The sequence below is a fragment of the Quercus lobata genome, chromosome 8 (assembly GCF_001633185.2).
Source record: "Quercus lobata isolate SW786 chromosome 8, ValleyOak3.0 Primary Assembly, whole genome shotgun sequence".
Lineage (NCBI taxonomy): Eukaryota > Viridiplantae > Streptophyta > Magnoliopsida > Fagales > Fagaceae > Quercus > Quercus lobata.
Genome location: NC_044911.1, coordinates 2,925,529 through 2,951,011, shown reverse-complemented (window position 1 = coordinate 2,951,011; position 25,483 = coordinate 2,925,529). Strand labels below are relative to the sequence as shown.

The following is a 25,483-nucleotide window of genomic DNA, read 5'->3' as shown; positions in this document are numbered from 1 at the left end:
TTTTCTTTTGAAGTTTTCATTATCTTATTGGTTGGATCAGTGAAGCTCCACTGTATTAAAAACAAAAACAAAAGGAAATAAACATGCCATTCTATTTAGCAAAAAATCTAAACTTATAAGTTATAACAGTCAAGTTTCACAAATGAGACACTACATCAAAAACATGTTTAACAGTGATAACATAAACACATTCAACAAATTAACAGTGAATTGTTCCTCAAGTTCACTTCCAAAAACATTCCTTGCTATTTTTAGATGAAACATGCCTACAAGTAGCGACAATGCCTGAAAACTGACATCATTACTGGTTGCTTCTTTCTAAAAGAAATTCCAACAATCGGCACATACATAACTTCTGATAGCAGCAGGCAACCAATGCTTCTATCCTCTTCTTGTTTTGGAACCATTTGAGTGGATGCTCTTTATACCATATGCAATCTGTTTGAATCCAATATCTAACGGGTATGTGTGAGCTGAAAAAACATCAAATAATGTTCAAGCTCACATTACTAACATTATATTCTACATATCAATAAAGTAAAACTTGATGATGCAAAAAACCCCCAAGATAATGAAACTTCAAGTACAAAACATTGTGAATCAAATGATTATTATCTACTTTTTCCAAAGAATCAAAAGCAAATCCTTAAGGTTGACAATTCACTCAAAATATATATATATATATATATATACACACATTTATAGCTAAGAATAAGTGTTGTATTTGATAAAATTATGGAACAAAACATTTATATCATTTGGGGTACATTGATATGCAAAGAGGTCATTCATAATGTAACACACAAATGGGGGAGGACATTGAAATACAAAAAACTTCAATATTATTATCATAAATATAAAGTCGTTGCAGCTCAATGTCATAACAATGATTCATATATAAAAACATTGGTTCAACCACGAAGGGACAACAAATGCCCGCAACCACATCATGAAAAACACATGAAAGACCCACAAAAGCCTTATCTGATCTCCTAAGAAACTTTTGGGGAAATAAAAATGAAGCTTTTCTAAAAACTTCATATTGAGGAATTATTTAATCATACTTAAGCACCCTAGTCTTGGATACTAATTACATTCTCCCGAATGCATTTTACTATTCATTAAAATAAATCAAAACAACCACTAAAGAAATGCTTAGAAAAAGTGCACCATCACCAAATTCATATGACTATCCACAAATATAATTTGAATTCAAATTCCACTGTAGAGTAGTAGATTTAATAGCTATCATGAATAAAAATACACTCAGTGCTCTAACACTTTATGATAAGAAAAAACACACTCATATATTTGAGAAATCACAAAACACTACTTACCATTTTTCTCAAAAAAAAAAAAAAAAAAAAAAAAAAAAGAAGGAGAGGGAAGAAGAAGAGAAAAATCACACAACAATATTTTACATTATATTGGATTTGACACTTGCTTTGATCGTCTGATACAATATGCAAAATTGTTCGCATAAGCAATTTTACATGTTTGTCACCAAGGCAATTTTATAACTTATAACCTTGCTAAGAATGTTATTCATGTCACAAATCTATCAATGTGGATGGAAGATGTCTCTCCACATCTTATAACTCTAGTTCATGCTAGCCAATCTTTATTATTGAAAATTTTACTTCTCATTAAAAAAATAAAAAGAGAGAGGGTGTCACACCTTAAATTTTCAATCACAAAAGAATAATAAAGAATAGTGTGGGCCAATACTATCCATTTAAGGTTTGGACATAATTGGGCTCAACCTGGGACATTATACCTAGCCCAAATCAACTTTAAATTCAGCCCAATTACTAGCCCAACTTTATATCTCTCTCTCTCTCTCTATATGTTTTGTTTTAGTGTGGACATGCTATTTATGTCATAGGTCTATCAATGTGGATGGAAGATATCTCTCCACATCTTATAGCTCTAGTTCAAGTTGGCCAATTTTTCTTATTGAAATTTTTAGTTTTATTTAAAAAAAAAAAAAAAGAAAAGAAAAAAGAGAGAGGGTGTGACACCTTAAATTTTCAATTACAGAAGAATAATAAAGAATAGTGTGGGCCAATACTATCCATTTAAGGTCTAGACATAATTGGGCTCAATCTGGGACATTATACTCTAGGATAACTCAACTTTAAATTCAGCCCAATTACTAGCCCAACTTTAAATCTCTCTCTCTCTCTCTCTCTATGTGTGTTTTGTTTTAGCGAGAATCTTGTTTGATTTTGAGACTAATGAATACACACCCATTCTGAGTGTCACAAATTTTGCAACATTAACTTCATGTCTTTAGATCTCTTATCGTTTGAGACCTCTAAAACTTGAGCTGAGTTTTGAGTTCCATTCATTTTGTAGTTCTATGTATAGTCTTCAAACACAGCATTATCAAGACGTTTTGAAAAAACCCACGCACCCTTGGGTTAGAAGTCATCGGCAGTGTTTTTCTTCTTTCGACTAGGAATGAAGATCCCTGGCTAGGCGCTTTTAACTTTAGGGACTTGAGAACTTCCATGAATAACTCTTTTGCTACAAGAGCAGTGGGACTTGAGAACTTCCATGAATAACTATATTGCTACAAGAGCAGTGAAAACATTGTAGTTCTATCTAATTCACTCTGTTTTGAGATGACTTGCAGTCAAAAAGAAAAGGATTATTCTTCTTAATTTGAGTTTTTATTGTAACTTTATCTTTGAAATTCAGAGCTTGATAGCATTAGTCATTTGTAAGGGGACAAAAAAATGTTCCCATTTATAAATGACTCTTGCTACTGTATGACCTTTGCTTTCTTTTAATTTTTAATTTTTAAATTTTTTATAATTGTAATGCTTTTAATTCAATTTTTATGTGAATTTTATTATAATTATCTTTTTATTTTTTTTTAATATCACAAGCAATGATAGGGAATGTAACATTTCTTTTGTCTATTTGTTGTATAACATTTTGGAATATAAGCCTACTATTTTGGATCATCTTATTCTAGATGCAAATCTACAGGATACCTAATTTAAGATATTTCATAATGTATTTTATGTTCCTTTTTCCCATTATTAATTTCATCAAATATTGTAACTCTTCATTTACTCAATAAATTTTATTTGCTTCTTGTAAATTATGCTCTGGCATACTGCTATTTTTTCAGGTTGCTTTTCCACAACAATCAAGATGGTGATTTTGACTGCAAATGCTGTTGCTTGCCTCAATTGCCACTAGGTATACATGATGACTACCTTCATGTAATCTAGCTATTTAAGTGCATGATTTATCATGCAGTCCTTGGTTGCTAAAGGTGCAAATTGAAACTGTAAAATAGAGGGCTCTTATTTATTTTTATTTTTTGGGTTTATAAACCCAAAGATGATATAACAAGACTATGAAATATGAGTTAGATATAGCAGGTACAACCTCTAGCTTAATTTGATCCAAGTTCTCATTCGGACCAAATCAAGTTGAATCCCAACTAAAGGTGGTTGTTTACTTGATTATTACTTTTTAAGGAATTAATGCTTTTTGCCCCCTGAATTATTTGTTATATAATTTTGAAGATGAAGATTAGGATGTGAGAGATGGAGATAGAGAGAGATATAATACATATGTTTCATTTATGATTTATTTCATCATTCCCTTTGGTGTCATTATTTGGGCAGGAAATTTTTACTCTTTCAATTTTATTTTATTTTATTTTTTAAGAAAGAACTTCATGTTTTACAATATGTACAAGTGCATTCTTTGGAGTTCTATTTTATTTGGTATTTTGAAGAGAGCTTTTAGGTCTTGATTTTAATAATGCTACGTAACCATTATGTATGTGTATATTGTATGCAGTGAAAATAAAGGGTCAATGCATGGGGCATAATATGCATACTGGATCTAATTAATCTAGTGAAAATTTTTATGTTGTTTCAGAACTTCAATGGAAAAATGAGGTCACTAAGCTTGCTGAAGCTGGACCACTAGGACTTGGTGCCCAATTTTTGACTATTAATGAAAGAGGACGTATCTTGCTTTATAGCAGAACACCGTCATATTCTTGGTAGATTTTTTCTCGTCTAGTATCAATTATGTGTTTGACGTAAATTCTACATATCTTACATTTGTTAGAATGTGAAAAAAAGTGGACAGTAAGTGTTATCTTTGATTCATTATTATCTTTATATCATGATTTGGCATTTTCTAACATGCATAGTGATACTTTGGCCTTTTGCATGAAGGTAATGCCCTTTAAAGCCCTTTTGAGTTGAGCCAAACCATGTGCTTGAGTTTTTCAGTTTCAGTCTCACTTAGGAGTTGTCTTAGAATCAGTTACTAAAGAACTGATTTGGAAATTTTTTGAACATGGTCTCTTAATACTTTCAATGGTTGAGCTTATCTGTGACTTTAGGATTATGCTACTGCTTCATTTTTTTGCAATCTGGTTATGTTATGCATCACCCTCCAATGAAAAGGATAGAACAATAGTCAGAAAATCCTGATATTCAGATTATAAATGAAGTTATGGTATATGAATCTACATAGATGCATGGAAATTGAGGTTAGAAAACAAGGGATTCTATAGCTTCTTGATATGATCTTTTTTTTTTTTGGTTAAAACCTTTTGTCTCTGCCTATATTTGGTTTCTTCTGAAGAATGCAAAATGCTATTTTGAGCAAACTCAAACTGTTACGCGCAAGACTCCAATTACTCACATTTCTAGTAATAGCTATTTCCGAGTATGAATCATTAGTCAAACTACATTTAATGTATTAGAGAAATTGCTTTGGCTAGCCAGACCCAGAACTGCAAGTCATTGGTGGGTGTGAGTAGCTTGTCTGAAGTGGCATAGAAATACCCTGTATGGCTGTATCATTGGTTGCTCTGAATTCATTCAGTCCAACTTTCAAAGTTGACTCCTTTTCTGGTTTTCTATTTTCTAAAATGGAATCTTGGTATTCGTCATAGTTCTTTGTCTCGGCTCCTTGGTATAAATGTTGCTTCAAGGATCCTTTGTGGGATTCATCTGTAGGAGGTAAAATTTTAAGCCAATTATAAAATGTCATATCAAAATTTAGAGGCAAATTCTAAATTAATGTCATTAAATTAATCAAATTAGATGATGACATTTGTCATCTAAATTGACATCACATTGACATATCAAAATTTACCACGTGTCATTTGGCCCACAAAATAAAAATAAACTTCATATTTAAAATTTATGAATAATTATCTTTATTAAAATAAATAAATAAATAAGATAAAGATATATTTTCTATTCAAAATTTGATAGATAATTATCTTTATTAAACTAAATAAATTAAATAGAAATAATTATTTATCTTTGTTGATTATTATCTTTATCAAAATAAATAAGTAGAGATAATTATCTCTAAGAAAAATTTGGATCAATCAAAAGTCTACTACATACTTTCAAACATATCAATTCAAAGTAGAACTTATCCTCTGAAATCACTATAAATAGAGGACATCCCTTCTCATTTTCAGGACCAAGTTTTTAGGAGGCTCAAGCTCTAGAGAAATTCTGTCTCAAGAATCTTTGAAGAACTTGAAGAACATTCAAAGGGCTTGAAGAACTTGAAGGACAACAAATCTCTAACAAGCTCAAGGTTAGAGATTCATTGTGAAGACCGTTCAATCCATCTTCCAACCAAAGTCAAGAAGATCTCTTGTTCGAGTTCTTTGAAGTTCTATTGGAATTAAGCTAAACAACCTCCATAAATCTCAACAAACCCAAATCTTTGAAGCTCAACGGATCAAGCCTCTAAAGTCTCGAAGAACTTCAACCTAAGAGCCTTCACATTCAAAGACTTGAAGAACAATAAATCTCTAATAAACTCAAAGCTAGCGATTTGTTGTGAAGATCGTTCAATCCATCCTCCAATCAAAGTCAAGAAGATCTCTTATTCGAGTCAAGTTCAAAGAAGATAGAATCAAAGGGCATTCTTTTGTAAAAGAATTGAAATAGAGATTATACTCATTATTCATCCATACAAATTTATATTTGTGAATCATATTTGTTTTCAATTGTTTGATTTTCTGCAATTGGGAAATTTGTGTTTACATCATCAAATCGTGGTTGTGGTTTTTTATCTTAAATTTTCCCACAATTCACCCTCCGATCCCCCATTGAAAGATAATGCATCTCAAGCTACACCACTTTCAGATTCATCAGCCCAATCCAAAGAAGGCACCTCCCTGAGTAAGTCACTTGCCCATATTTAATGTTTAAGTCATCCTTTGAGCCTGTGAAATCTGTGAGGCTCTCCATTGATCGATAAAGGGAAGGTGGAATCACCACATGTCTCCCATCCCTCAATTCAAGGACCCAATCTCTAGAATTGCCCCAGGACCTATCCAATCCATCAAAGGACTGCCCGTTTGAGAGTCGAAGCTCCTCCTTCCTTTGGGCTGGGACAATCACTATATCATTAGGCTGAGCTTCAGATAACATCAAACCTGTCATCGCGGCATAAGATGAACTGAGTCATAATTTGTCCTGTTCTTGACAACCAACGTCTGTTGTCAATCGATTAATTAAAGCATTGTATTTCCTAATTTGTGTAAACCTTTTTACAGGTTTATATATGGGGTGGTTATATACATTTTTTCATTTTCACTTGTTGATACATATAAATCCAGATTGACTTTTGCTTTACTTTTAAAATTCTGTGAGATTCGATATTTCAAATGGTATATAATGGTGAATTGAAATTTCAGGGAAGGAATTTGGCCACAACTCGATCATGGTGGGTCTAGATTACCACCCAGTGATTATTATGATGTTGATGGTAGTCAGGGGCCTTAAAGTTATAAGAAGAGAAGATGAAAGAATGATTGGAAGTTATCATCAGTAATAGTCCCCCTAGAAAACCTACGCGCACTCACACACACACACATATATATATATATATATATATATTACAAATTCGATTGCTGATACGGACAAGGTTCTTTGTACAGATGGGTAATGTCCTCAATTGTTTTTTTTTGGGATCGGGAAACCAAATACATCACAATAGCCTCTACTGCTAGAGACATGACTCTCTCTTTTATCAGTCAAGCAAGATGGTCTCTAAGAACCTTCGCATACAATGTTGTTAAATTTTGTTCCATTTATCTAATATGGAAGTTTCCTGTTGTATTTTGGGGGAGAAAAAAACAATTGAGGCGAATGTTTCCCTTCTCCCCATGAGAGCAATTGGCAGCAGCCAAGAGAGAACTCGTAAATTTCAGGTAAGCTAGTTACTCTAAACGTTGGCTATGTTAAATGCTCCTAAACTAGAATTCATTTGATTTTTTTCTTCCTATTTCTGTCACTGGGATTCTTGTAAGAATTAAGCTCACTATTTAAGCGCTTTTCTCTGTACTTGTGCTTGTTGGAAAAGTTCCAATAGAATGCATAATTATTACAGAGAACTTAAAATAAAATTTTCATCTGAACCACCCTTCACCAAATCAATCAAAACATATCTTTTCTGTTTCTTCTACGTTTCAAATTAGCAATAGTCTTGCCAAAAAATATAATTTGTGGTAATCTTATAAAATTGCAGCTTGTGACATGCCGTATAAATGTAACATAGGGATTCATATTAACAGCTTCTGTGATTGTTCATTTGATTGGTAAAGTTTTATATTATTCTCAAGGTTGTAATAGACAACATATGGATGAAAATGTGGAGCAAAAGCATCCAAAAGATCAACCTGGAGTAGATGGACCAGAAGATAAAGACAGCAGTTAGTTTGGATGATTTAAGCAGTCTCATTTACTTGTGTCACCAACATATCAAGGGGGCTCAGGTAAACAAAGTTCAAGGTGGAAGAACTATCTTTGCACCCCGACAACATGTGGGGTAAGGTGTCGACACTCTAAAGGTTCCATTGGTTCCAACCTCTCTACATTGGCTGCTAAGTCGGGACCCATCAGTGACTCACTCCAAGCTTAGTAGCTCTCCATTTATCATGGGGATAAAACCATTGGCATAGTGGTTTTATATTCAGTTATCCTATTTTTACTATGAGAATGTACTTGCATGCAACTCTCTCATTACTGTTAATATTGATTTTTCTCTTGTATGAAAACCACATTGTGCCTTAACACTATTATAATGCTATATATATTCAATGACACCCTGCTATCTATTAGCATTTACACTTTCATGGTCAAAGGAGAACATCCAAAAATTGATCTGTTGGGTAAATACTAGCAAAATAAAAAAGGCCTCAACTTTGATTAGAAAATTGCATAGAAACTGTCAGCTGTCAAGATGTTCACTGCAAAAAATAAATTTCAGCAGGCAGAACTATTTTAGGCTTCACATCTTTTGAAACGACAAAAGATAAATTTCATGTAGTACCCTACGACAAGTGAAGATAATTTATAACTCACACATTGACATGTTTTGAGAAAGAAATAAGAAAGATATAGATTATTATCCTCTAGGATTTGTAATGTAAGGTTTGGATTTCCTGACAAGTGGTAATGGGATTTTTAAAAATGAACAAATCTCTTTGATCCTCAAATAGTTCGAACTATTAGGAGAATTCACCTCGCTCTTCATTACTCAGGATAAATTGTTATGAGCCCCACACCTCATAGCTGTCAGCTGTGGCAGTTATTCAATTAAATCTAAGCATCGGATAGCAGACACAGGCCCTAAAAATGGAAACACTTGCAGAAGCAAAAAAATTCACAAAAGTCTCAAATTATTGTACTGGGGAAAAGTATGGGACATCCAACCTGCCAAATTGTTTTTCAGCATCAAATGGGGTTTAAAAGGCACCCATATATATATTGGAACAAAGGAAAACATCCAAAATTTGATCATTTGGTAATACCTCATGAAAGGATACAACATGGATAAGAAATTTGCAAAGATACCGTTAGCTGTCAAGATGTTCACTGCATTAAGTAAATTTCAGCACAACAACAAATTTCACTTTTTTGGTAAGGATAAAAAATAATTTTCAATTAGGACCCTGCAGTGGCAATGACAAGCTAATTTCTGAACTCATCCATTGACAAGTTTTGAGAAAGAAATAAGGAAGATATAGTTTATCAGGCTCCAGGATTTGGAGCGGAAGATTCAGATTCCATTGCCAAAAATCAGGTTGTAAGATATTAAGGCCTTACGGGAGACACATTATATCTGAATCCGTAGTGTTTGATACTAATTGAACTTGTGTTGAATTTATTGATTAGATGTGGACTAAAGTTTATATCATTATGAATAGTGCATATGGCAAAATTTTATAGTTTGTTTTTTATTTAGATGGGTGAGTTAGATTTATTGAAACAAGAATCACAATACAAGAGGTTCAAAATAAGAAGCTAAAACAGAATCAACACAGCAAATACTTACCAAACATCAAAAACAGAACCTGCAATGAACTAGGCAGCAACACAACAACAGCAAAAACAACACAAAACAGAAATGGCAGCACCGGCAGATACAACATCTTAGTCTTTAAAGGGAATAGAGGACACTCCCCAATCCGAACAAAGAATCCTTCTTCATAACAATTTTCTATTTTGTTTTTTCTTTGCATGAATAAAGAAAATGCATACATATGTTTTTTGATAGGTCAGATGTTTTACACAGTTACATATAGTTTACTCTTTTACAAATTATACTCTAATGTCATTATATAGATTTTTTAGCCACATCAAAACCATTACATGTGAGCATACCAATGAAACACTTGGCGTACTTAAACCACTCTAATGACAACAAATACAATTCAAATAAAAATCACTCTTTGAGTAGCATGAGTTCAAGAGGTTTGTATGCTTTATACTGAAAAGATAACACAATTACAACAATACAATAACAAAGGTAGCAATGCAGGGTAGAAACAACTACTGATGTTCTGGTTGGTTGAGCACTTGAAAATCCTTGAAACATTGGCATTTGAAGCCTAACAGTAAGAACAATAGCAATATAAATAATAAATAAAATTTAATATAAAAATGCAAAAAGGAAAATGGTATATAATATGTGAAAGGGGGAAATGCAGGCTTACCAACTGTAATTCACAAGCTAGTAAAACTTGATAGCTCAAATGTCTTTCCTATCACAATAAAAACTTGGTAATGTGAATTATAATATTAGTAAAAAAAATTTCTACAAATTTAGAAATTTGAGTAATGTTTGTTGTCCAATTATTACTTCATTCTACTCACAATGATATTTGTAAAATTATTTATTAGTTTCAAGCTAATTGGTACAATAGAAACAGTTTAGTTAGAAATAGTAGTAGCATAAGAAAGAGGAAAAAACAGGGAAGATTGAAAGATTACAGTAACTATTTGGGCTGTTTTCTTTTATCTAAAATTTTCATTGTGATGCCAAACAGAAACGATGTTTTTGATCTTTCTTTGTAACGTAATATTTTATGGTTAACTTATCTCAATCACAAGCTAAAAGATACTGGGTTGAAGCTGTTTGGTAACACAAAATGGTGGCTGTAATTGTTTGTGTGAGAGACTTTGGTAATTTACCATATATGTAATAGTCTAACGGAAAATTGGTTGGGGACGTACCTATAATTTTCTGAAAGTGGTGTGGGCACTTTGGTCCCCCATGAATCACCTTTCTAGACGCTTCAACAATTCTGAATCACCAATCTTGTAGCTATTGAAGTATTCTCCATGAGTCCTATATCGGAAAGTGACAGAGGGAATATGCTTGACTTTTCCAAAATCAGGGCCTTCATCTGGTTGCAGACTAAGAACGAATTCGGTCGGCATTTCCCACAATTGCAGATTTTTTAGGCTTTTCAGATGGTGGATGCTAGAGGGCATCTCCTTCAGCTGTCGGCATTCTCCGATATCAAGATTTTGAAGAAGAGGCAGGGCACCTTCATCTATTATCAACCTATTCAATCCTCTCAAATTTCGAAGCCCTAGAGTCTTGAGTTTCTGGAAGCCTCCTCCCTCAATATGTAATTGCTCACCTCTGTATCCATCGTGAAGCTGAAGTCGCATCAAATTAGGCAGAGCTTGAAGGACCTTTAATGAATCTTCCATTAATTTTGACCAGTTCAAAACAATTCTAACTATACTATGGAGTTTTAGAATCCATTCTGGAAACTTTTCTAGCCGCCCAAATAGGCCAAGAGTTTGTAGTAGGGGTGGAGGAGAAGACATTGATTGTAATTCAAGAACTTCTTCCTCACTTGTTGCCCTGATTCTCAATGACTGAAGTTGGCACATTGTCTCTAGCACGGTGCACAAAGCTATCCCATTTTCTCTCTTCAATTTAGTGATTTCCAACTTCCTTAACTGTCCCAAACTCCCCAATTCTGTTATAAGGGCATTGTTGTTGGCTTCAATCTTAGAAAGCTTTTGTAAGGATTTTAAACGCCCTATGCCACTGGGTATCTTTACGGCTTGTCTAAAGTCAATATTGTATTCTACATTATTGTCTACAATGTACGCCGCAAGATATTGTAGCTTATGGAGCCTACTGATCTCTGGTGGTAGTTCAGACACAAGGGAACGTTTCAAATCCAAAGTCTCTAGGTAGTGCAGTTTACCTATCGATTTAGGAAGCATTTTCACTTTTGTATCTCTAAGGCTTAAATATCTTAGATGTAGTAGGTTCCCAACTTCTTTAGGAATGTAATCAATTGGAGCACCTTCAAAATCCATTGTTCTCATGAGCTTGAAACTTGCAAAACAAGCAATAAAAAAAGAATTGGGTACTTCATCTATCCCAAAAATAAGAACAGAACGAGTTTGAGAATTATAAATACTCTGCAGTGGAGTGTTTACATTGTTCATAATTGAGAGACGTCGAGCAATTTTGTCAAAACTTGTGTAGTTCTGAATTGAGACTAAGCAAAAATTCAACTCATTTGATCTTGAAAGAATGACCTCACGTAACATATCATGAACTCGACAAAATCTTTTTTTGCCAACTTGATCAAACCTTGCCACTTGAACCAAGCTTCTATGAATGAGTTGGTTCAAGTAGCCTTGTGCAAGTTCTTCCAATGTTATTCCTTGTTTTTCTTTTACAAAACCCTCAGCTATCCAAAGCCGAATTAGTCTTGCACAATTTATGGGGTAATTTTCTGGAAACATGCCTAAATATAGGAAACAAGCTTTAAGGTAGTAGGGTAAAGCATGATAACTAAGAGATAGAATTTTAGGGATACTTCTTAGACGTGAATTAGTGTTTAATTCCAAACTAAGACTATCATGCAATTTACACCACTCAGAGACAACCTTGTCCTTGCTTGACAAAAGGCCACCTATAACCACAATTGCAAGTGGCAAACCTTCACATTTCTCAACTATTTTGCACGACAACTCAACTAGTTCATGTGGACAGTTGTCCTCTTCATGTTGAAACACCCTCTTGTAGAACAATTCCAAAGCTTTATTTGACGGTAAAGGTAGTTGCTTGTGCACATAACAAGATGAAGATTCATTGTGAGAGGGAGCAACATCCTCATTTCGAGTTGTGATTACAATTCCACTACCTTTGTCATTATTAGGTAAGACAAATTTTAAACATTCTAGAAAATCTGTATCCCATAAATCATCAGCAACAATTACATATCTTTGCTCATGCAAATACTGCCTTAATATTGTAATAAGATTTATCTCTTCCATTTTGTCAATTTCTTTAGGAGCAAACTCCTTTCTTGCCTTATAGAACTGCTTTATCATGTCCCTAAATAGGTCTTCCTTCTTGTATGATTGAGACACAGTGATCCAAGCACGACAATTAAAGTGTGCTACCACTTTCTTGTTGTCATACACTTTCTTCACAAGAGTGGTCTTGCCAACACCACCAATGCCAACCACTGAAATCATAGTGCGATTAGATGGTTCTTCTACCAGCCAGTTTATCAATTTGTCTCTATGCAACTCAATGCCCACAACCTCAGCTTCCTCAATGAAAAGAGATGCCACTCGAGGGTCATACCATGTAACACTTCTAGCATTGTTGCTTAATCCCCCTTGCTCAATAGTGTTGAAACGATATTTTATAGCCAACTCTCTCTTTTCCTTGAGATTGACGTTGATGTCTTGAATTTTGGAGGCTATGACATGTTTAGCTTTCAACTTTTTGGTAAATTGAAAAAACTTTCGGAGGAAATGGAACTGTTGCCTTGGCCAAAGAGGACCTTTTGCTAAATGAAGTATGTATTCATCAATGATGTCTTCAATGTGGTAAGCTTCTTCCCTTATCTGTTTCACCCATGTTTTCTCAACATTGCTCATATTCTCTTGCTCGACCCTTGCATCTGCATCCTTAAGGAAAGATTGAATAATCTCTAATTCATCTTTGATGCTTGCAACTTTGTCGTGGACACCCTTGAGTAATCTCACTTCTTGGAATAACAATTGGACCAAATTTTCAATAACTAGGCTAACTGCTGTCTCTGCCATTTCTCCTCCCTTCTTAAATAAGTGGCCACACTAAAATTGTAAATGAATCAACTCAATGCCAAATGTAGCAAAAATACTACTGAAGGACAAGGTACTTTCTCTCCTTTATAACTTCACAAATTAGTTGTGTACTAAAAAAAAAAACCCAGGAAGTTGGAGTCACTCCCCCATCAATCCTTACCAGCCCACCATGTGCAATAGAATAAAAGAATCCTTGGTTCATGACAGCAATATTCTTCTATAAAAAGCAAACACAAACACATGAAAGTATATGTCAGATAAATTCATTAAGCCAAATGGCCAAGCTATATGCTTAGAATTGTTTGGATTTAGTTTCTAAATTGATTAAGGAAGAATTTTGAATGCAACGACAAATGATACAATAAGGCAAAAGATGCAAGGAAAACAAAATCATCATCATGGTGTTTCTGATAATTTCTAAATCAGACAAGTAGAATAAATTTTACAATACAAAATAGTCTCTTTCTCCTGCTAAGAATAAATAAAACGGAATAATAAACTCTTTTTTGCGTAGACCCAATGAAAGGCATCAGAAACAAACAAGTACCTTATCTTTATATTGAACCTGTTTTTCTTCTCAAGTAGACAAAGCAGCAACTTCAACCTGACATAAATGTCTAAGATAAGCTAATCTTGGAGAAAGGCATATGTTACATTACAAAATACACTTAATGGAATTTCTAACTATGCTAGGGGCTTAGGAACGGAGAGCCCCATAAATGTATTTTGTTTCACAAGTTATCACATCTATGGCCAAAGATGATGCAGGGAAAAAAAAAAAAAGAAAAAAAGATGAGAGCCAGGTTGTGACATTGGTTTGTGGAAAAAGAAATGATCTAAAGTATTTCCTCAGTCAATTGGTCAATAGCAATCTGTAAACACAAATCTAAAATATGTGAGAGACAAAAAATGGACCTACTGCTCTTAGTCTTTTATACAAAACCAATTGGTAGGTGGGAGTGAACGTACTAATATGAATTCTATCAATGAGTTTCAACTTGGTATGGACTTTTGAAATTATCATATTATTTGGTCTTTAGCAGCGACCATTGCTATGATGCCTTGGGGCCCATATATGCAGGTAATTTGTCTTTGAAAATCGTATTGTTAATAAGTTGTTTGGAATTATTTAAATCTCTGATTAAACTTGTATAACTATTTGCTCCAGAAACATCAAGCAGTAATGGTAAATATCTTTTACCAAAAATAAAAAATAAATATTGACAAATATTTGAGATGGTTAAAAAAAAGATTGAATAAAGATAACCACCTCTAACACTTTATGATAAGGGAAAAAAAAAAAAAACACACATATGAGGGTATGAGACCTTTAAATTGATCTTGCCTAGTCTTTCTTATTGAAATTTCAATTATCCTTAAAGAAAAAAGGGTATGAGACCTTTAATATTTCAATCATATTCTTCTCAAAATAAATCTTTCAATCATAGAAGAATATTAAAGAAAGAGTTCTCTTAAAAAAAAAAAAAAAAAAAATTAAGTAGAGTGGGCCAACACTGTCCATTTAAGGTATGGACATAATTGGGCTCAACCAGAGACATTATACTCCTACTCCATAGCCCAACCCAACTTTGAATTCAGCCCAATTAAGTAAATAAATAAAATAAAATAAAATAAAAATGAAAATCAGTCATCACCGCCGTTTAACGTATGAATCTCTGTTTGGTTAGTGAAGAAGAAATAAATCTCCCAATATGAGGTCTTGAACCTTGAGCTGAGTTTTAAGTTCCATTCATTTCGTAGTTCTATGTACAGTCTTCAAACGCAGCATTATCAAAACGTTTTGAATTTGAAAATTTTGTTCTTTGTGCTTGAAGATTTTCATCTTTATTCATTGTTTATGTTTTGATATATGTCTGGTAAGTAATGTATCAGGGTGTTTTGTAATTATTTTGAAATGGGTTATTGATGTTGAGCTTATGTATTGACCTAATTGTGTGATTGGTTTTTATTTTTGGGTCTGAGAGATTTTTTTATTTATTCAATAATTATCTCAAAAAACTGCAAGGGGTTTCTCTTATTGATATGTTGTGAGTGATCTTTTGGAAACACAGAGATATGAGATACATTGGCACATTGGCACTAGGCAGTTCAAACATAGGAAAATTCATAAAAACTTGGAGGAAAATAATTGGACTAATTTAGGTAGGATGAGATTTTGTTTAGTTGAATTGTGTGATTTACAGGTCTCACAACACCTCAGGAATTGATTTTTATTGCTTGCTATGCTTTCCACACAACTACATGGATTTCTTTTGGTTGAATATAGAATATGCAAACGTTGAGAATTTTTAGAGTGTTTTGACTATCGGAAGGCAATACGATGCACCATTGGCTTAGAACTCATTGGCAGTGTTTTTCTTCTTTCCATTAGGTATGATGACCCTTGGCTAGGCGCTTTTAACTCTTTTGCTACAAGAGCAGTGAAACACTTTAGTTCTATCTAATTATTAGTTCTCAACAAGAAAATGGGTATTCTTCTTAATCTGAGTTTTTATTATAACATTATCTTTGAAATACGCCTTTACAGTTTAATCCAAAACTTGATGGGATTAGTATTGTATAAGGGCACAGGACAATAATTGTTCCTATTTATAAATGACCTTTGCTTCCCCCTTTTTAAAAAAAAATTGGAATGCTTTTAATTCAATTTTATATGAATTTTATACTATCGTTTTTTTTTTTTTTTCATATCACAAGCAATGTTAGGAAATGTAAATTTGTTTTTTTTGTCTGATTGTTGTAGTTGGAATATAAGTCTATTATTTTGGATCATCTAATTCCAGATGCAAATCTACAGGATAACTAATTTAATTAAGATTTATCATAATGTCAATTATGTTTCTTTTTCCCATTGTTTACGTTAATTCTGCTCTAGCAGACTGCTATTTTAGCAGGTTGTTGCTCCACAGTTAAGTACAGTGATTTAGTTTGTGTTCTTTAGCTGCTAAAGGTGCAAAATAGAACGTTTGTTTGTTTGTTTTGTTTTTTTTTTTTTTTTTTTTTCCTAAAACGTAGGATGAATAGGAAATATTAGTTGGATTTTTCTTAGATAGAAGGTTACTTAAGATTGCGGAAGCTGGACCGCTAGGGCTTGGTGGCCAATTTTTTACTATTAATAAAAAAAGACTTATCTTACATTCTAGCCGAACGCAGTTTGCTTCTGATATATGTCATTCCACTCTGGTAAATTTTCTTTCATATCTCCAATTACGTGTCATCAATGTCTTTTGTGTCTCATACTGTGGTAGATTAGTATCAAGTATCTGTTCAACGTAAAATCTACAAATTTTACATTTATTAGAATGTGAAAATAGTTACCTTTATATCATGATTTGGCATTTTCTAACATGCATCAGTGATACTTTGACCTACCTTTTGCATGAAGGTAATGCCCCTTACAGCCCTTTTGAGGTGAGCCAAAGTTTCAGAGCTTTCTAGGGATTATTATGTGCTTGAATTTTTCAATTTTTGTCTCACTTAAGAGTTGTCTTAGAATCAGTTACTAACCCGCTGGTTTGGAAATTTTCTGAACACAGTCTCTTTGATACTTTCAACGGTAGAGCTTATCTAAGACTTTAGGATTATGCTACTGCATCTTAATTTTGCAATCAGGTTAGGTTATTCATGATATGTTTATATATATGTCAATTTAGTTCTAATCATATTTATTTTTATTGTAACAAAAATAGATAAATAATAATGTAGTTTATGTAAGATATATATATATATATATATATATATATATTGATGATAAGTAGTTATATGTAAGATATTAAAATCAAGCCCCTGAACAAACTGTTTGTATATATATGAAAAATAATAAGCATATAAAAGAGTACAAATAAGATACCAACTTGGAGTAAGTAACTTGTTCAACTTTCATGAACCTTACTTAAATATAAATTATAATAAATAGGTGTATGTTATAATCATGCTAATTAATTAAAAAAAATGTAACACCAATATGAATTACAAATTCAATAGGTATAAAGATATAAGTTTTTCTCATCTAAAATTAAAAAATAATTTAAAAAATCTTGAAAAAAAAAAGTTGAGACTTAATTGAGCTCAAGCTTTCTCAGAAAAAAGAAAAGAAAAAAAGACTCAACCCAACTTGAAACTCAGCCTTTACAAGGTCAATATCCCAATAAGATAAAAGTAATAAAAAATAAAATATCATCTTCTCATTCCCAGCTTGGTTAATGAGAAAAACGAACCCAAAAATTTGTTTCTTACATTTTTCTCATCCTTTCAAGTATTAGGGTTTGTTTTTTTGTTGAGGTAAGTTTTAAGTTCCAACCAATTCCTAGTTCTTAGGGCTCTCTACGCACAGAGCCACGGCTGAGGCCAATAAAAGCGATGCTTTTAAAGAAGGTAAATTTCTCTCTCTATTTCTCTATTCTGTTAAAAGCTTTATGGGCTTATTATGTTAATTCCATGAAGGTTTTTTTTTTTTTTTTTTTAAATAAATATTTTCTTCTCTCTCTATCACTATGTACTAGGTTCCTAGGTTTTTGGGGGTGGCTTACTTAAGGGTCAAGGGTAGAAAGTAATAACTATTTTAGTGATAATGTTGAGAACATAACAATTTAATTATTAATGCAATGTGTCATGTCAATTGTCATGTACACATCTATGGAATCTTGCCAAAAAAGATTATTAAGACTTTAGAGGAAGCTTGCCAAAATTATTATAATTACAATTTACTTACAGACGTATTTCAACCATTTCTTTTTGGTCATGCCAAAGCACTAGTAAAGGGGGCATCAAAGTATCCAGGGAAAAAGTTTACTTTCCCAAGAGAGAAGAAAGATTGGAACAAAAGCTAGAATGTTTACACAAAAGCTGGCTCTCTTTGGGTAGCCTTGGTCCATTCCAACTTGCTGAAAGGCAGGTGTCCATGGACTGTTAAAGTCCCACAAGTGTGCACCTAGATTGGAGAGCCATCCTAAAATTAAGGGATCTAGCTATAAGCTTCATTAAATTTGAAGTAGGGGATGGGAAGACCATATTCTTATGGCATGACAATTGGCATCCTATTGGTGCCCTTTCATTAGAATTTGGATATAGGGTGATGTTGGGTTTTAAGACTTTAAATTTAAATGTATTAGAACTTCAATTTGTAATGTTGAAAAACCATGATCAAAACGTTTTAGTCTTTGTTTTAGACTTGCTCAAAGTGTATTTATATGTAAAGTTGGAATTGAGTGTTCTTTAGGATTTACTGTGTAAATCTGCCTGGCTCGATCAATCGAAAATTAGACTCGATCAATCGAAGCTCATGCAGATTGTTTTTCTGCAAAATTTTCCAACTCAGCCTAAGCCCATTTGACATGTAAAGTTTTATGTTTTGTCTTAAGTATAAAAGAGAAAACCCTAGCCATGTTTTAGGTTTCTCCATATGCTGTGTGTGTGAATCTTTTGTGAGATCAAGAGGTGGTTGCCTTCACACATACTTAGGGTTTCCAAGTTTCAAGATTATGTTAAGAACTTGGTGATCGATTCAGTTGCTGCATTCAAGAGCTTAAAGATACACAAGCGGGTGTGGTTGTGCTTGCTGGGAATTCAAGAAAGAAGTAGTCCATGGACTTAGAGCTGTCATGTGATTGTGGTAGTAAGTTTCCTACTCGAGGTAGCAATAGGATGTTAGTGGTCTAAGTCACTATTGTGTAAACTTCAATTCTTTCATAGTGGATTCAGTTTTACCTTGAGGATAGTTAGATTAAATCCTCCCCAAGTTTTTTACCGATTTGGTTTTCCTGGGTTATTATATCTTTGTGTTCTTTATTTTCCGCACTTGTCAATGATATGATTGTTTTGTGTTAACCTAGATTTGATAATTTGACTAAGTAATCACTTGGCTAATTAACTAGGTTAATCTGGTTGTGTTTTAAGGGGTCTAAAAACAAACGGGTGTTTTATGATGCAACCAACAAGTCTGAAGCAAAAGTAGAGTCTGTTTTGAGGGACAAAGTTTGGATTTAGAAGCCTACCAAAGTCAGCTAGATCTTGTGAATCTCAAATATAAAGATGCAACATAGTGGACAATAACAAGCTCTGGTTGCTACTCTTGTGCTGCTGCTTATAATGAAATTAGAGTAAAAGAGTTGGAGGTGGAGGTGGATTAGTGGAAGTTTCTTTGGTTTCAATTAGCTATTCCTAGACATACTTTCATAGGATGGTTGGCAATTAAAAACAAATTAACAATTAGAGACAAGCTAGCTAAATAGGGATATACTGGTGATACTTTGTGTGTATTCTGTAAGAGCTGCATTGAGAGCAAAGACCACCTATTCTTTGCTTGCAATTTTGCTAGAAGAATCTAAATTGTCTGTTGAACTAGCGGAAGCTCTAATACCAAATTGTTGAACAAAAAAGAGGACAACACATGCTAAAGATATTAACAGAAAACTTTTATTTCAAAATATTGACAAGTTGACAATATACTATGCAAGACACAAGTCACTTAGACACATAGAAACTTTATTTTTGCCTTTACACTTCTCCACCACTTGACCTTTTACAAGACACACATAAACTTACATAAATATCCTTGCACACACCTCACTTCTTTAGACACCTACAGACACTAGAAGACTTTTCCTTCAAACTTTTCTTCACACCACTCTACTCACTCTTGGTACTTATGACACACACTCAAGTGGAACCCCTTGGTTCCTATTTATAATGTCTGTAAGTTGGTCAAGCAACCGACATTGAATCTTCTAGGCCATTATTTTATTGACAGTAAGTTCACTAAGCTTTTTCTGTTACAAATGGGGAATGAATTTTGCAGAAATCCTTAGTTAAGCCCTGACTAAACTCTGTGCAATGTCAAAAATTTGTTGTTTCACACTTGTAATATGCCTTATATGTGTCTTGGTTTTAACTGTTCTGCTGTCTCTATGCTAGTCATGTAATTCGCTCCCTGGTCCATTACTATGTATAGCTAGAGTTAGTTGCATAGTTTTGTTTTGGTGTGTAAGATATTGGCCCCTTTTGTGTTGTTGGGACCATTTTCCCATGTCGTTTTTTTGTCCAAACTTCTATTGTTTATGTATGTTGAGGTCAAAAAAATCACAATGTTATACCAAGGCCCAAAACAAAGCAAAGGATTGAAGCCTATGAAAAATAAAGCATTTGGGCTTCTAATAAAAAAAGAGAGGTCCAAACCCATCAAGGGTCCATAAGGAGGACCCAAATCCATGAATGAGCAAGTTTCAGGCCCCATGAAATAATGGAAGGAAAAAGGCCCAGGCCAGCCCTTAAAGGCCAAAAAATCACTGGGGAGCCCAGGAAAATTAACTGGACCAAGATACCTGGGGATTCCCAAGTGCTTGGGATCCTTGGGACATGCAGCAAAGCTAAGTTGGGGTTGAGACAATTCAAGGAGGTATGCCAAGAAACACAAAGAATAAGAATAGATTTATCCCTATCAACCACATAATGATGCGGAAAAGGGATCAAGGAGCTTGGGAACCAATAATTCATGAACAAGGGGCTAGTACCTCGGGGAATCCAGAAAGAAGAACCATAAAGGAAAGTAGTTGGGAAACTTTCAACCTGGCAGAAAGGAATCAGCTCACCTGGGAAAAATGACAAAAGGAAAAGAGGCCAAAAGGTGGGTCTAAAAAAGTGGAATCTAAAAGCTTTGGAGAAGGAAGGAACAAAAGCCAGCCTTTTAGGACCCCCTAGAACGGGAAAGTTAGCAAGTGACCTTTTGAAGAAGGAGCTTCAAAAGAAGAAAGTAATGAGGAATGAGGGAGGGACCAGCCACCAATGTTGCTAGCACAACATTGTTTCTAGTACCCATGGGAGCAAATGGAGGAAATCAGTGGTACCCTAGGAACCTTAAGAAGGAACTATAAAAAGGGAAGCACCCAACAATGAAAGGCATCCAGCAATAGTAAACGAGAATAAAAATCATTGAGAAAGCTCTGCCAGAATTTAAAAAAGAGAGAAAAAGGGAGGAAAATACCATCCAGTATCCTCAAACAGCCACTAGAGAACACACTTGGATTCAAAGGGATTCAAACTTTGCAACTCTTAGAGGCCTGAAGAGCCATCTAAGTCTATAATTTTTGAACTTATTTGGACCTTGTAACACGTCCTAGTAAGCACAGTGTATTACGTAATCAAGAAAGTAATGAAGTATTTAGCATTATTTTAAGGATCCCTAACGTTTTATTTTATGTTCCTTCTTTATCATTTCGTTCCATTGCTATTTCTTGCTGTTCAATGCGTATTATTTCCTGTATGTTAGTATGTATATGTTGTAGGATTCATGTTCAGTGCACCAGTTGGTTCGGAATCAGCCTAATTTAGTTGCGGTGAACCAAGCCTAGTCCCTTAAAACAATAAGTGCTTGGCCCAGGGTCCTTGTTTCTACTTGGGCTTACGTGCTAAAAAGAAAGAATCCACACATTAAGGCGACTCTACTGGAGACCAGGCAAAGGACTAGGAAGAAGCAATCCCTTTGCTGAGCATGGCTCCTAGACCAAGGAATAGTAAAGGTACCAACATGCCACCTGCGACATCTAAGCCTGTGGGAGAAAATGAGGTAGCTTCCAAACAAAGGAATGAAGTACCTTTGGTGGAGTAGAAGGTTGTCTTAGGACAGAGGCGTGGGGTGCAGGAATCGGACCCCATGGCTCAAATGGTAGAAATGATGAAGGATTTGTAATAGGAGATTTGTCTCCTCAAAGAAGGAAGGACCCAGGAGATCAAGGATAATGCTCCCCTTGTGGTCAACCAAGAGAGAGCCCTACCAGAAGGAGGGTCAGCAATAAGAGGGGGAGCTAACCCCTAATATCTCACATTAGCATATGTCAATGCCCTTTTGGAACAAAAAAGGGAAAAGCTCTTGAGGATCCCCAAGCAATTCTCTTAGGATCCCCCATTCCCACTAGAACTCCTTGGCAAGCCCTATCCCAAGGGATATGAACCCCCAAAGTTCCACCATTTTGATGGAAGGAACGGAAGTACTGTAGAGCACCTGAGTAGGTTCATTCACACCATGGGTCCTTACGTAGGGGACAAGGAACTGTGTCTAAAAGAATTTGCTAAGTCCCTAGTAGACAGAGCATACACATGGTACACCATCTCGAGGCCTAGGTCCATCAAGACCTAGGATGAAATGGTGCAGAGGTTTTGTGCAAAGTATTATCTAGGTGAAGACAAGGTCACCTATCAAAGCCTTCAAATGTAAGGCAGGGGCCTGGAAAGGACCCTGTCCAGTTCATCAAAAGGTTTGAAGACGTCTCTCTAGATTGCTATGGAGACCAAGAAGAAAAGGAACTCGTAGAGACCTGTATATCCAACATGCTATTTGATTATGGGCTTATCCTCGAAAATCTGTGCATAACTCAGTTTGCTAACTTATTATAGAGGACCAGGAGGACAGTGTTAACAATATAAACAAAAAGCGTACTAGTCTCCAAGCCATGACGACTTTAGTAGGAGAAAAAAGAAGGAGACCTAAAGGAAAAGTGGCCAAGGAACTACCTGTGATCCCATGTACTGCAAAAGAATTGAATGTTTTGGATAAATGGATTGGAGATGGAATCATTAGGCCGTTCACTGTTTCCAGACCACCTACTAAGGAAGAAAGAAAGAATCCTTTGTTTTGCAGAATTCATAATTATGTCAAGCACTCTACTAAGAATTGTTGGACCCTCCATAGGCTTTTTCACAAGAAACTTAGGGAGGGGACCCTAGAGCTCACTCAGTGGGAACCCGAGGTGTAAAGGAACCCCTTACCCAATCACAAAAGAAAAGGGGTGATGGCTATGGTAATCTATAGGAACCCGACAGAAACAGAAGAATCTAGAGGATCCATCCATCCAAGCAGAGTTAGGACCCTTCAGAAAAACCCCAAGTTTAGATCATTGTTCAATCAACTGGGGTTTGGGCTAGAAGCAAGGAGGATCGCCACAGAGTCCCTCATGAGTATAGCCATAGACTCGAGGTAGAATGTTTCACAATAGAATCCCATGCTAGCAAAGCTTACTTGGAAATAACCAATGCAATAACCTTCACGGATGAAAACATGGAGGTTGAACATCCAGACCATCGCAGACCCCTTTATTTAATGGCCATCATAAACGGTATCCAAATTAGGAGAGCATTGGTAGACACAGTGGCATCACTTAACCTCATAGCCCTAAGTACCCTAGAAGCTGTAGGCCTGACTAGTAGAAGGATCTTGGGACTTCTATGGAAATAATAGGATTTGGAGGAGTAGCACAATTGACTGAGGGATATGTGCAGCTGGCCTTACGGGTAGGCCTAATAGTAGCCCTAACTAGATTCCATGTGATTAACTCAGAAGTTTCTTACCATGTGCCATTTGGACGCCCTTAGCTTCATAAACATCGCCTTATTCCCTCCACGTATCATCAATGTGTTAAAGGGAGATTGAATGGGAGACTCATAATAATCCTTGCCAACCCAAACCCTTTCAGCCAAAGAAAAGTGAACTTTATAGAAACAATATTTTATGACGAGTTAGAATCAGATGATGAGAGTCCCATGCTAGAGACACCGAGGGCACCTATCTTGGAAGATGAAGAAGAAGGAGGTACCCATGACCTAAGGCACCTCCTAGACAGAAAAGGCAAAAGAAGGAGACCAGCACCTCAGGGTCCCCGAAATGTGTGCTAGTATGGGAGCCCGAAAAGAGGCTAATATACTGTTTATGAAGGTACACGAGACCTAAACACATTGTGAAGGAAAGTCTCGAACCATCAGACTGTACGATGGCTCAAGGAAAAATCCTAGAGGATCCAGACAAGGAAGCATAAATTCAGCCCAGAGAGGAATTGGAAGAAGTAAACTTGAGGGCTGGTCTGGGATCCCTAAAGCCTATCTTCATTAGTAGTTAGTTAATAGCACAAGAAAAGGAGTAGTTAGTAGCATTACTCAAGAGGTATATGGATGTATTCGCATAGACGTACGATGAGATGCTTGACCTGGACCCAGGACTAGTGGTCCATTCTCTCAACGTGGACCCAGGAGTCAAGCCAGTAGTTCAGCCAACTAAAGTCTTTCACACTAACATAAAGGCTCAAATAACTCGAGAAGTCAAGAAGCTACTGGCAGCTGGATTCATCAAGCCAATCTAGCATCCTAAATAGCTCTCCAACATAGTACCCGTAAAGAAAAAGAATAGCTAAATCTAGTGTTGTGTGGACTTTCACAATTTGAATAAGGCATGTCTAAAAGATGAATTTTCCCTGCCTAATATTGATCTCCTTGTAGATTCAGCCACAGGAAACTCCATGTTTTCATTTATGGATGGATATAGTAGATATAACCAAATTTGCATGGTTGCTAAAGATGCAGAGGAGACAACATTTAAAACCCCAATTGGAAATTTTTATTACACTGTGATGCCCTTTGGCCTTAAAAATATAGGGGCCATGTACCAACGAAACATGATAGACATCTTCCATGACATGATCCATAAGGAAATGGAAGATTATGTTGATGACATTGTGGTAAAGTCAAAGACCAAGACAAGACACTTCAAGGTATTTGGGCAAGTTTTTGAAAGGTGCAGGAAGTACAAATTATGCATGAACCCCATGAAGTGTGCCTTTGGAGTATCTGCTGGAAAATTTCTCGGGTTCCTAGTACATCACAGAGGCATAAGTGTGGGTCCAACTACGGCCATAGCCATCGCAACAATGAGGAGGCCAGCAATGGTTAAAGAGTTCAAAAGTTTCTTAGGAAGGGTCTCCTACATCAGGAGGTTTGTGCTAGGATTAGCTTCAGTAACAAGCGCATTATCCAAATTTTAGAAAAAGGGGGTTGAGTTCACTTAGGGAACTGAATAGCAGGAAGCCTTTCAGAGAATCTAGCAGATCATGAATCATTTGACTACCCTACAGGCACTAGTACGGGGGCGACCATTGTTGTTATATTTAGCATCAAATTCCTAGGCTATAGGAGTCCTACTAGCATAGGAAGATGATGATGGAAATGGGCAACCCATTTATTATGTGAGCAGGACGCTAAAAGACACAGAGACTAGGTACCCTAGG

General features: G+C 35.1%; 1 protein-coding gene across 3 annotated transcripts; it reads right to left on the bottom strand.

Moving 5' to 3' along the window:
- Window positions 1-9,614: 9,614 nt before the first annotated feature.
- Window positions 9,615-14,079, bottom strand: LOC115955126 (disease resistance protein RPM1-like). 3 transcript variants are annotated; one of them, XR_004084038.1, is made up of 4 exons: window positions 13,966-14,079; window positions 10,536-13,635; window positions 10,016-10,063; window positions 9,615-9,910 (listed from the first exon to the last, which is right to left on the bottom strand). XR_004084038.1 is itself a non-coding variant. In XM_031073176.1 (3 exons), exon 2 carries the CDS (start codon window positions 13,395-13,397, stop codon window positions 10,581-10,583), a length of 2,817 nt encoding a protein of 938 aa, XP_030929036.1. In that variant the 5' UTR covers window positions 13,398-13,635; window positions 13,966-14,079; the 3' UTR covers window positions 9,615-9,910; window positions 10,536-10,580. The 3 variants fall into 3 exon arrangements, 1 of the variants encoding a protein (XP_030929036.1); XR_004084039.1 differs by having other exon boundaries at window positions 10,016-10,058; XM_031073176.1 differs by lacking the exon at window positions 10,016-10,063.
- Window positions 14,080-25,483: the final 11,404 nt, after the last annotated feature.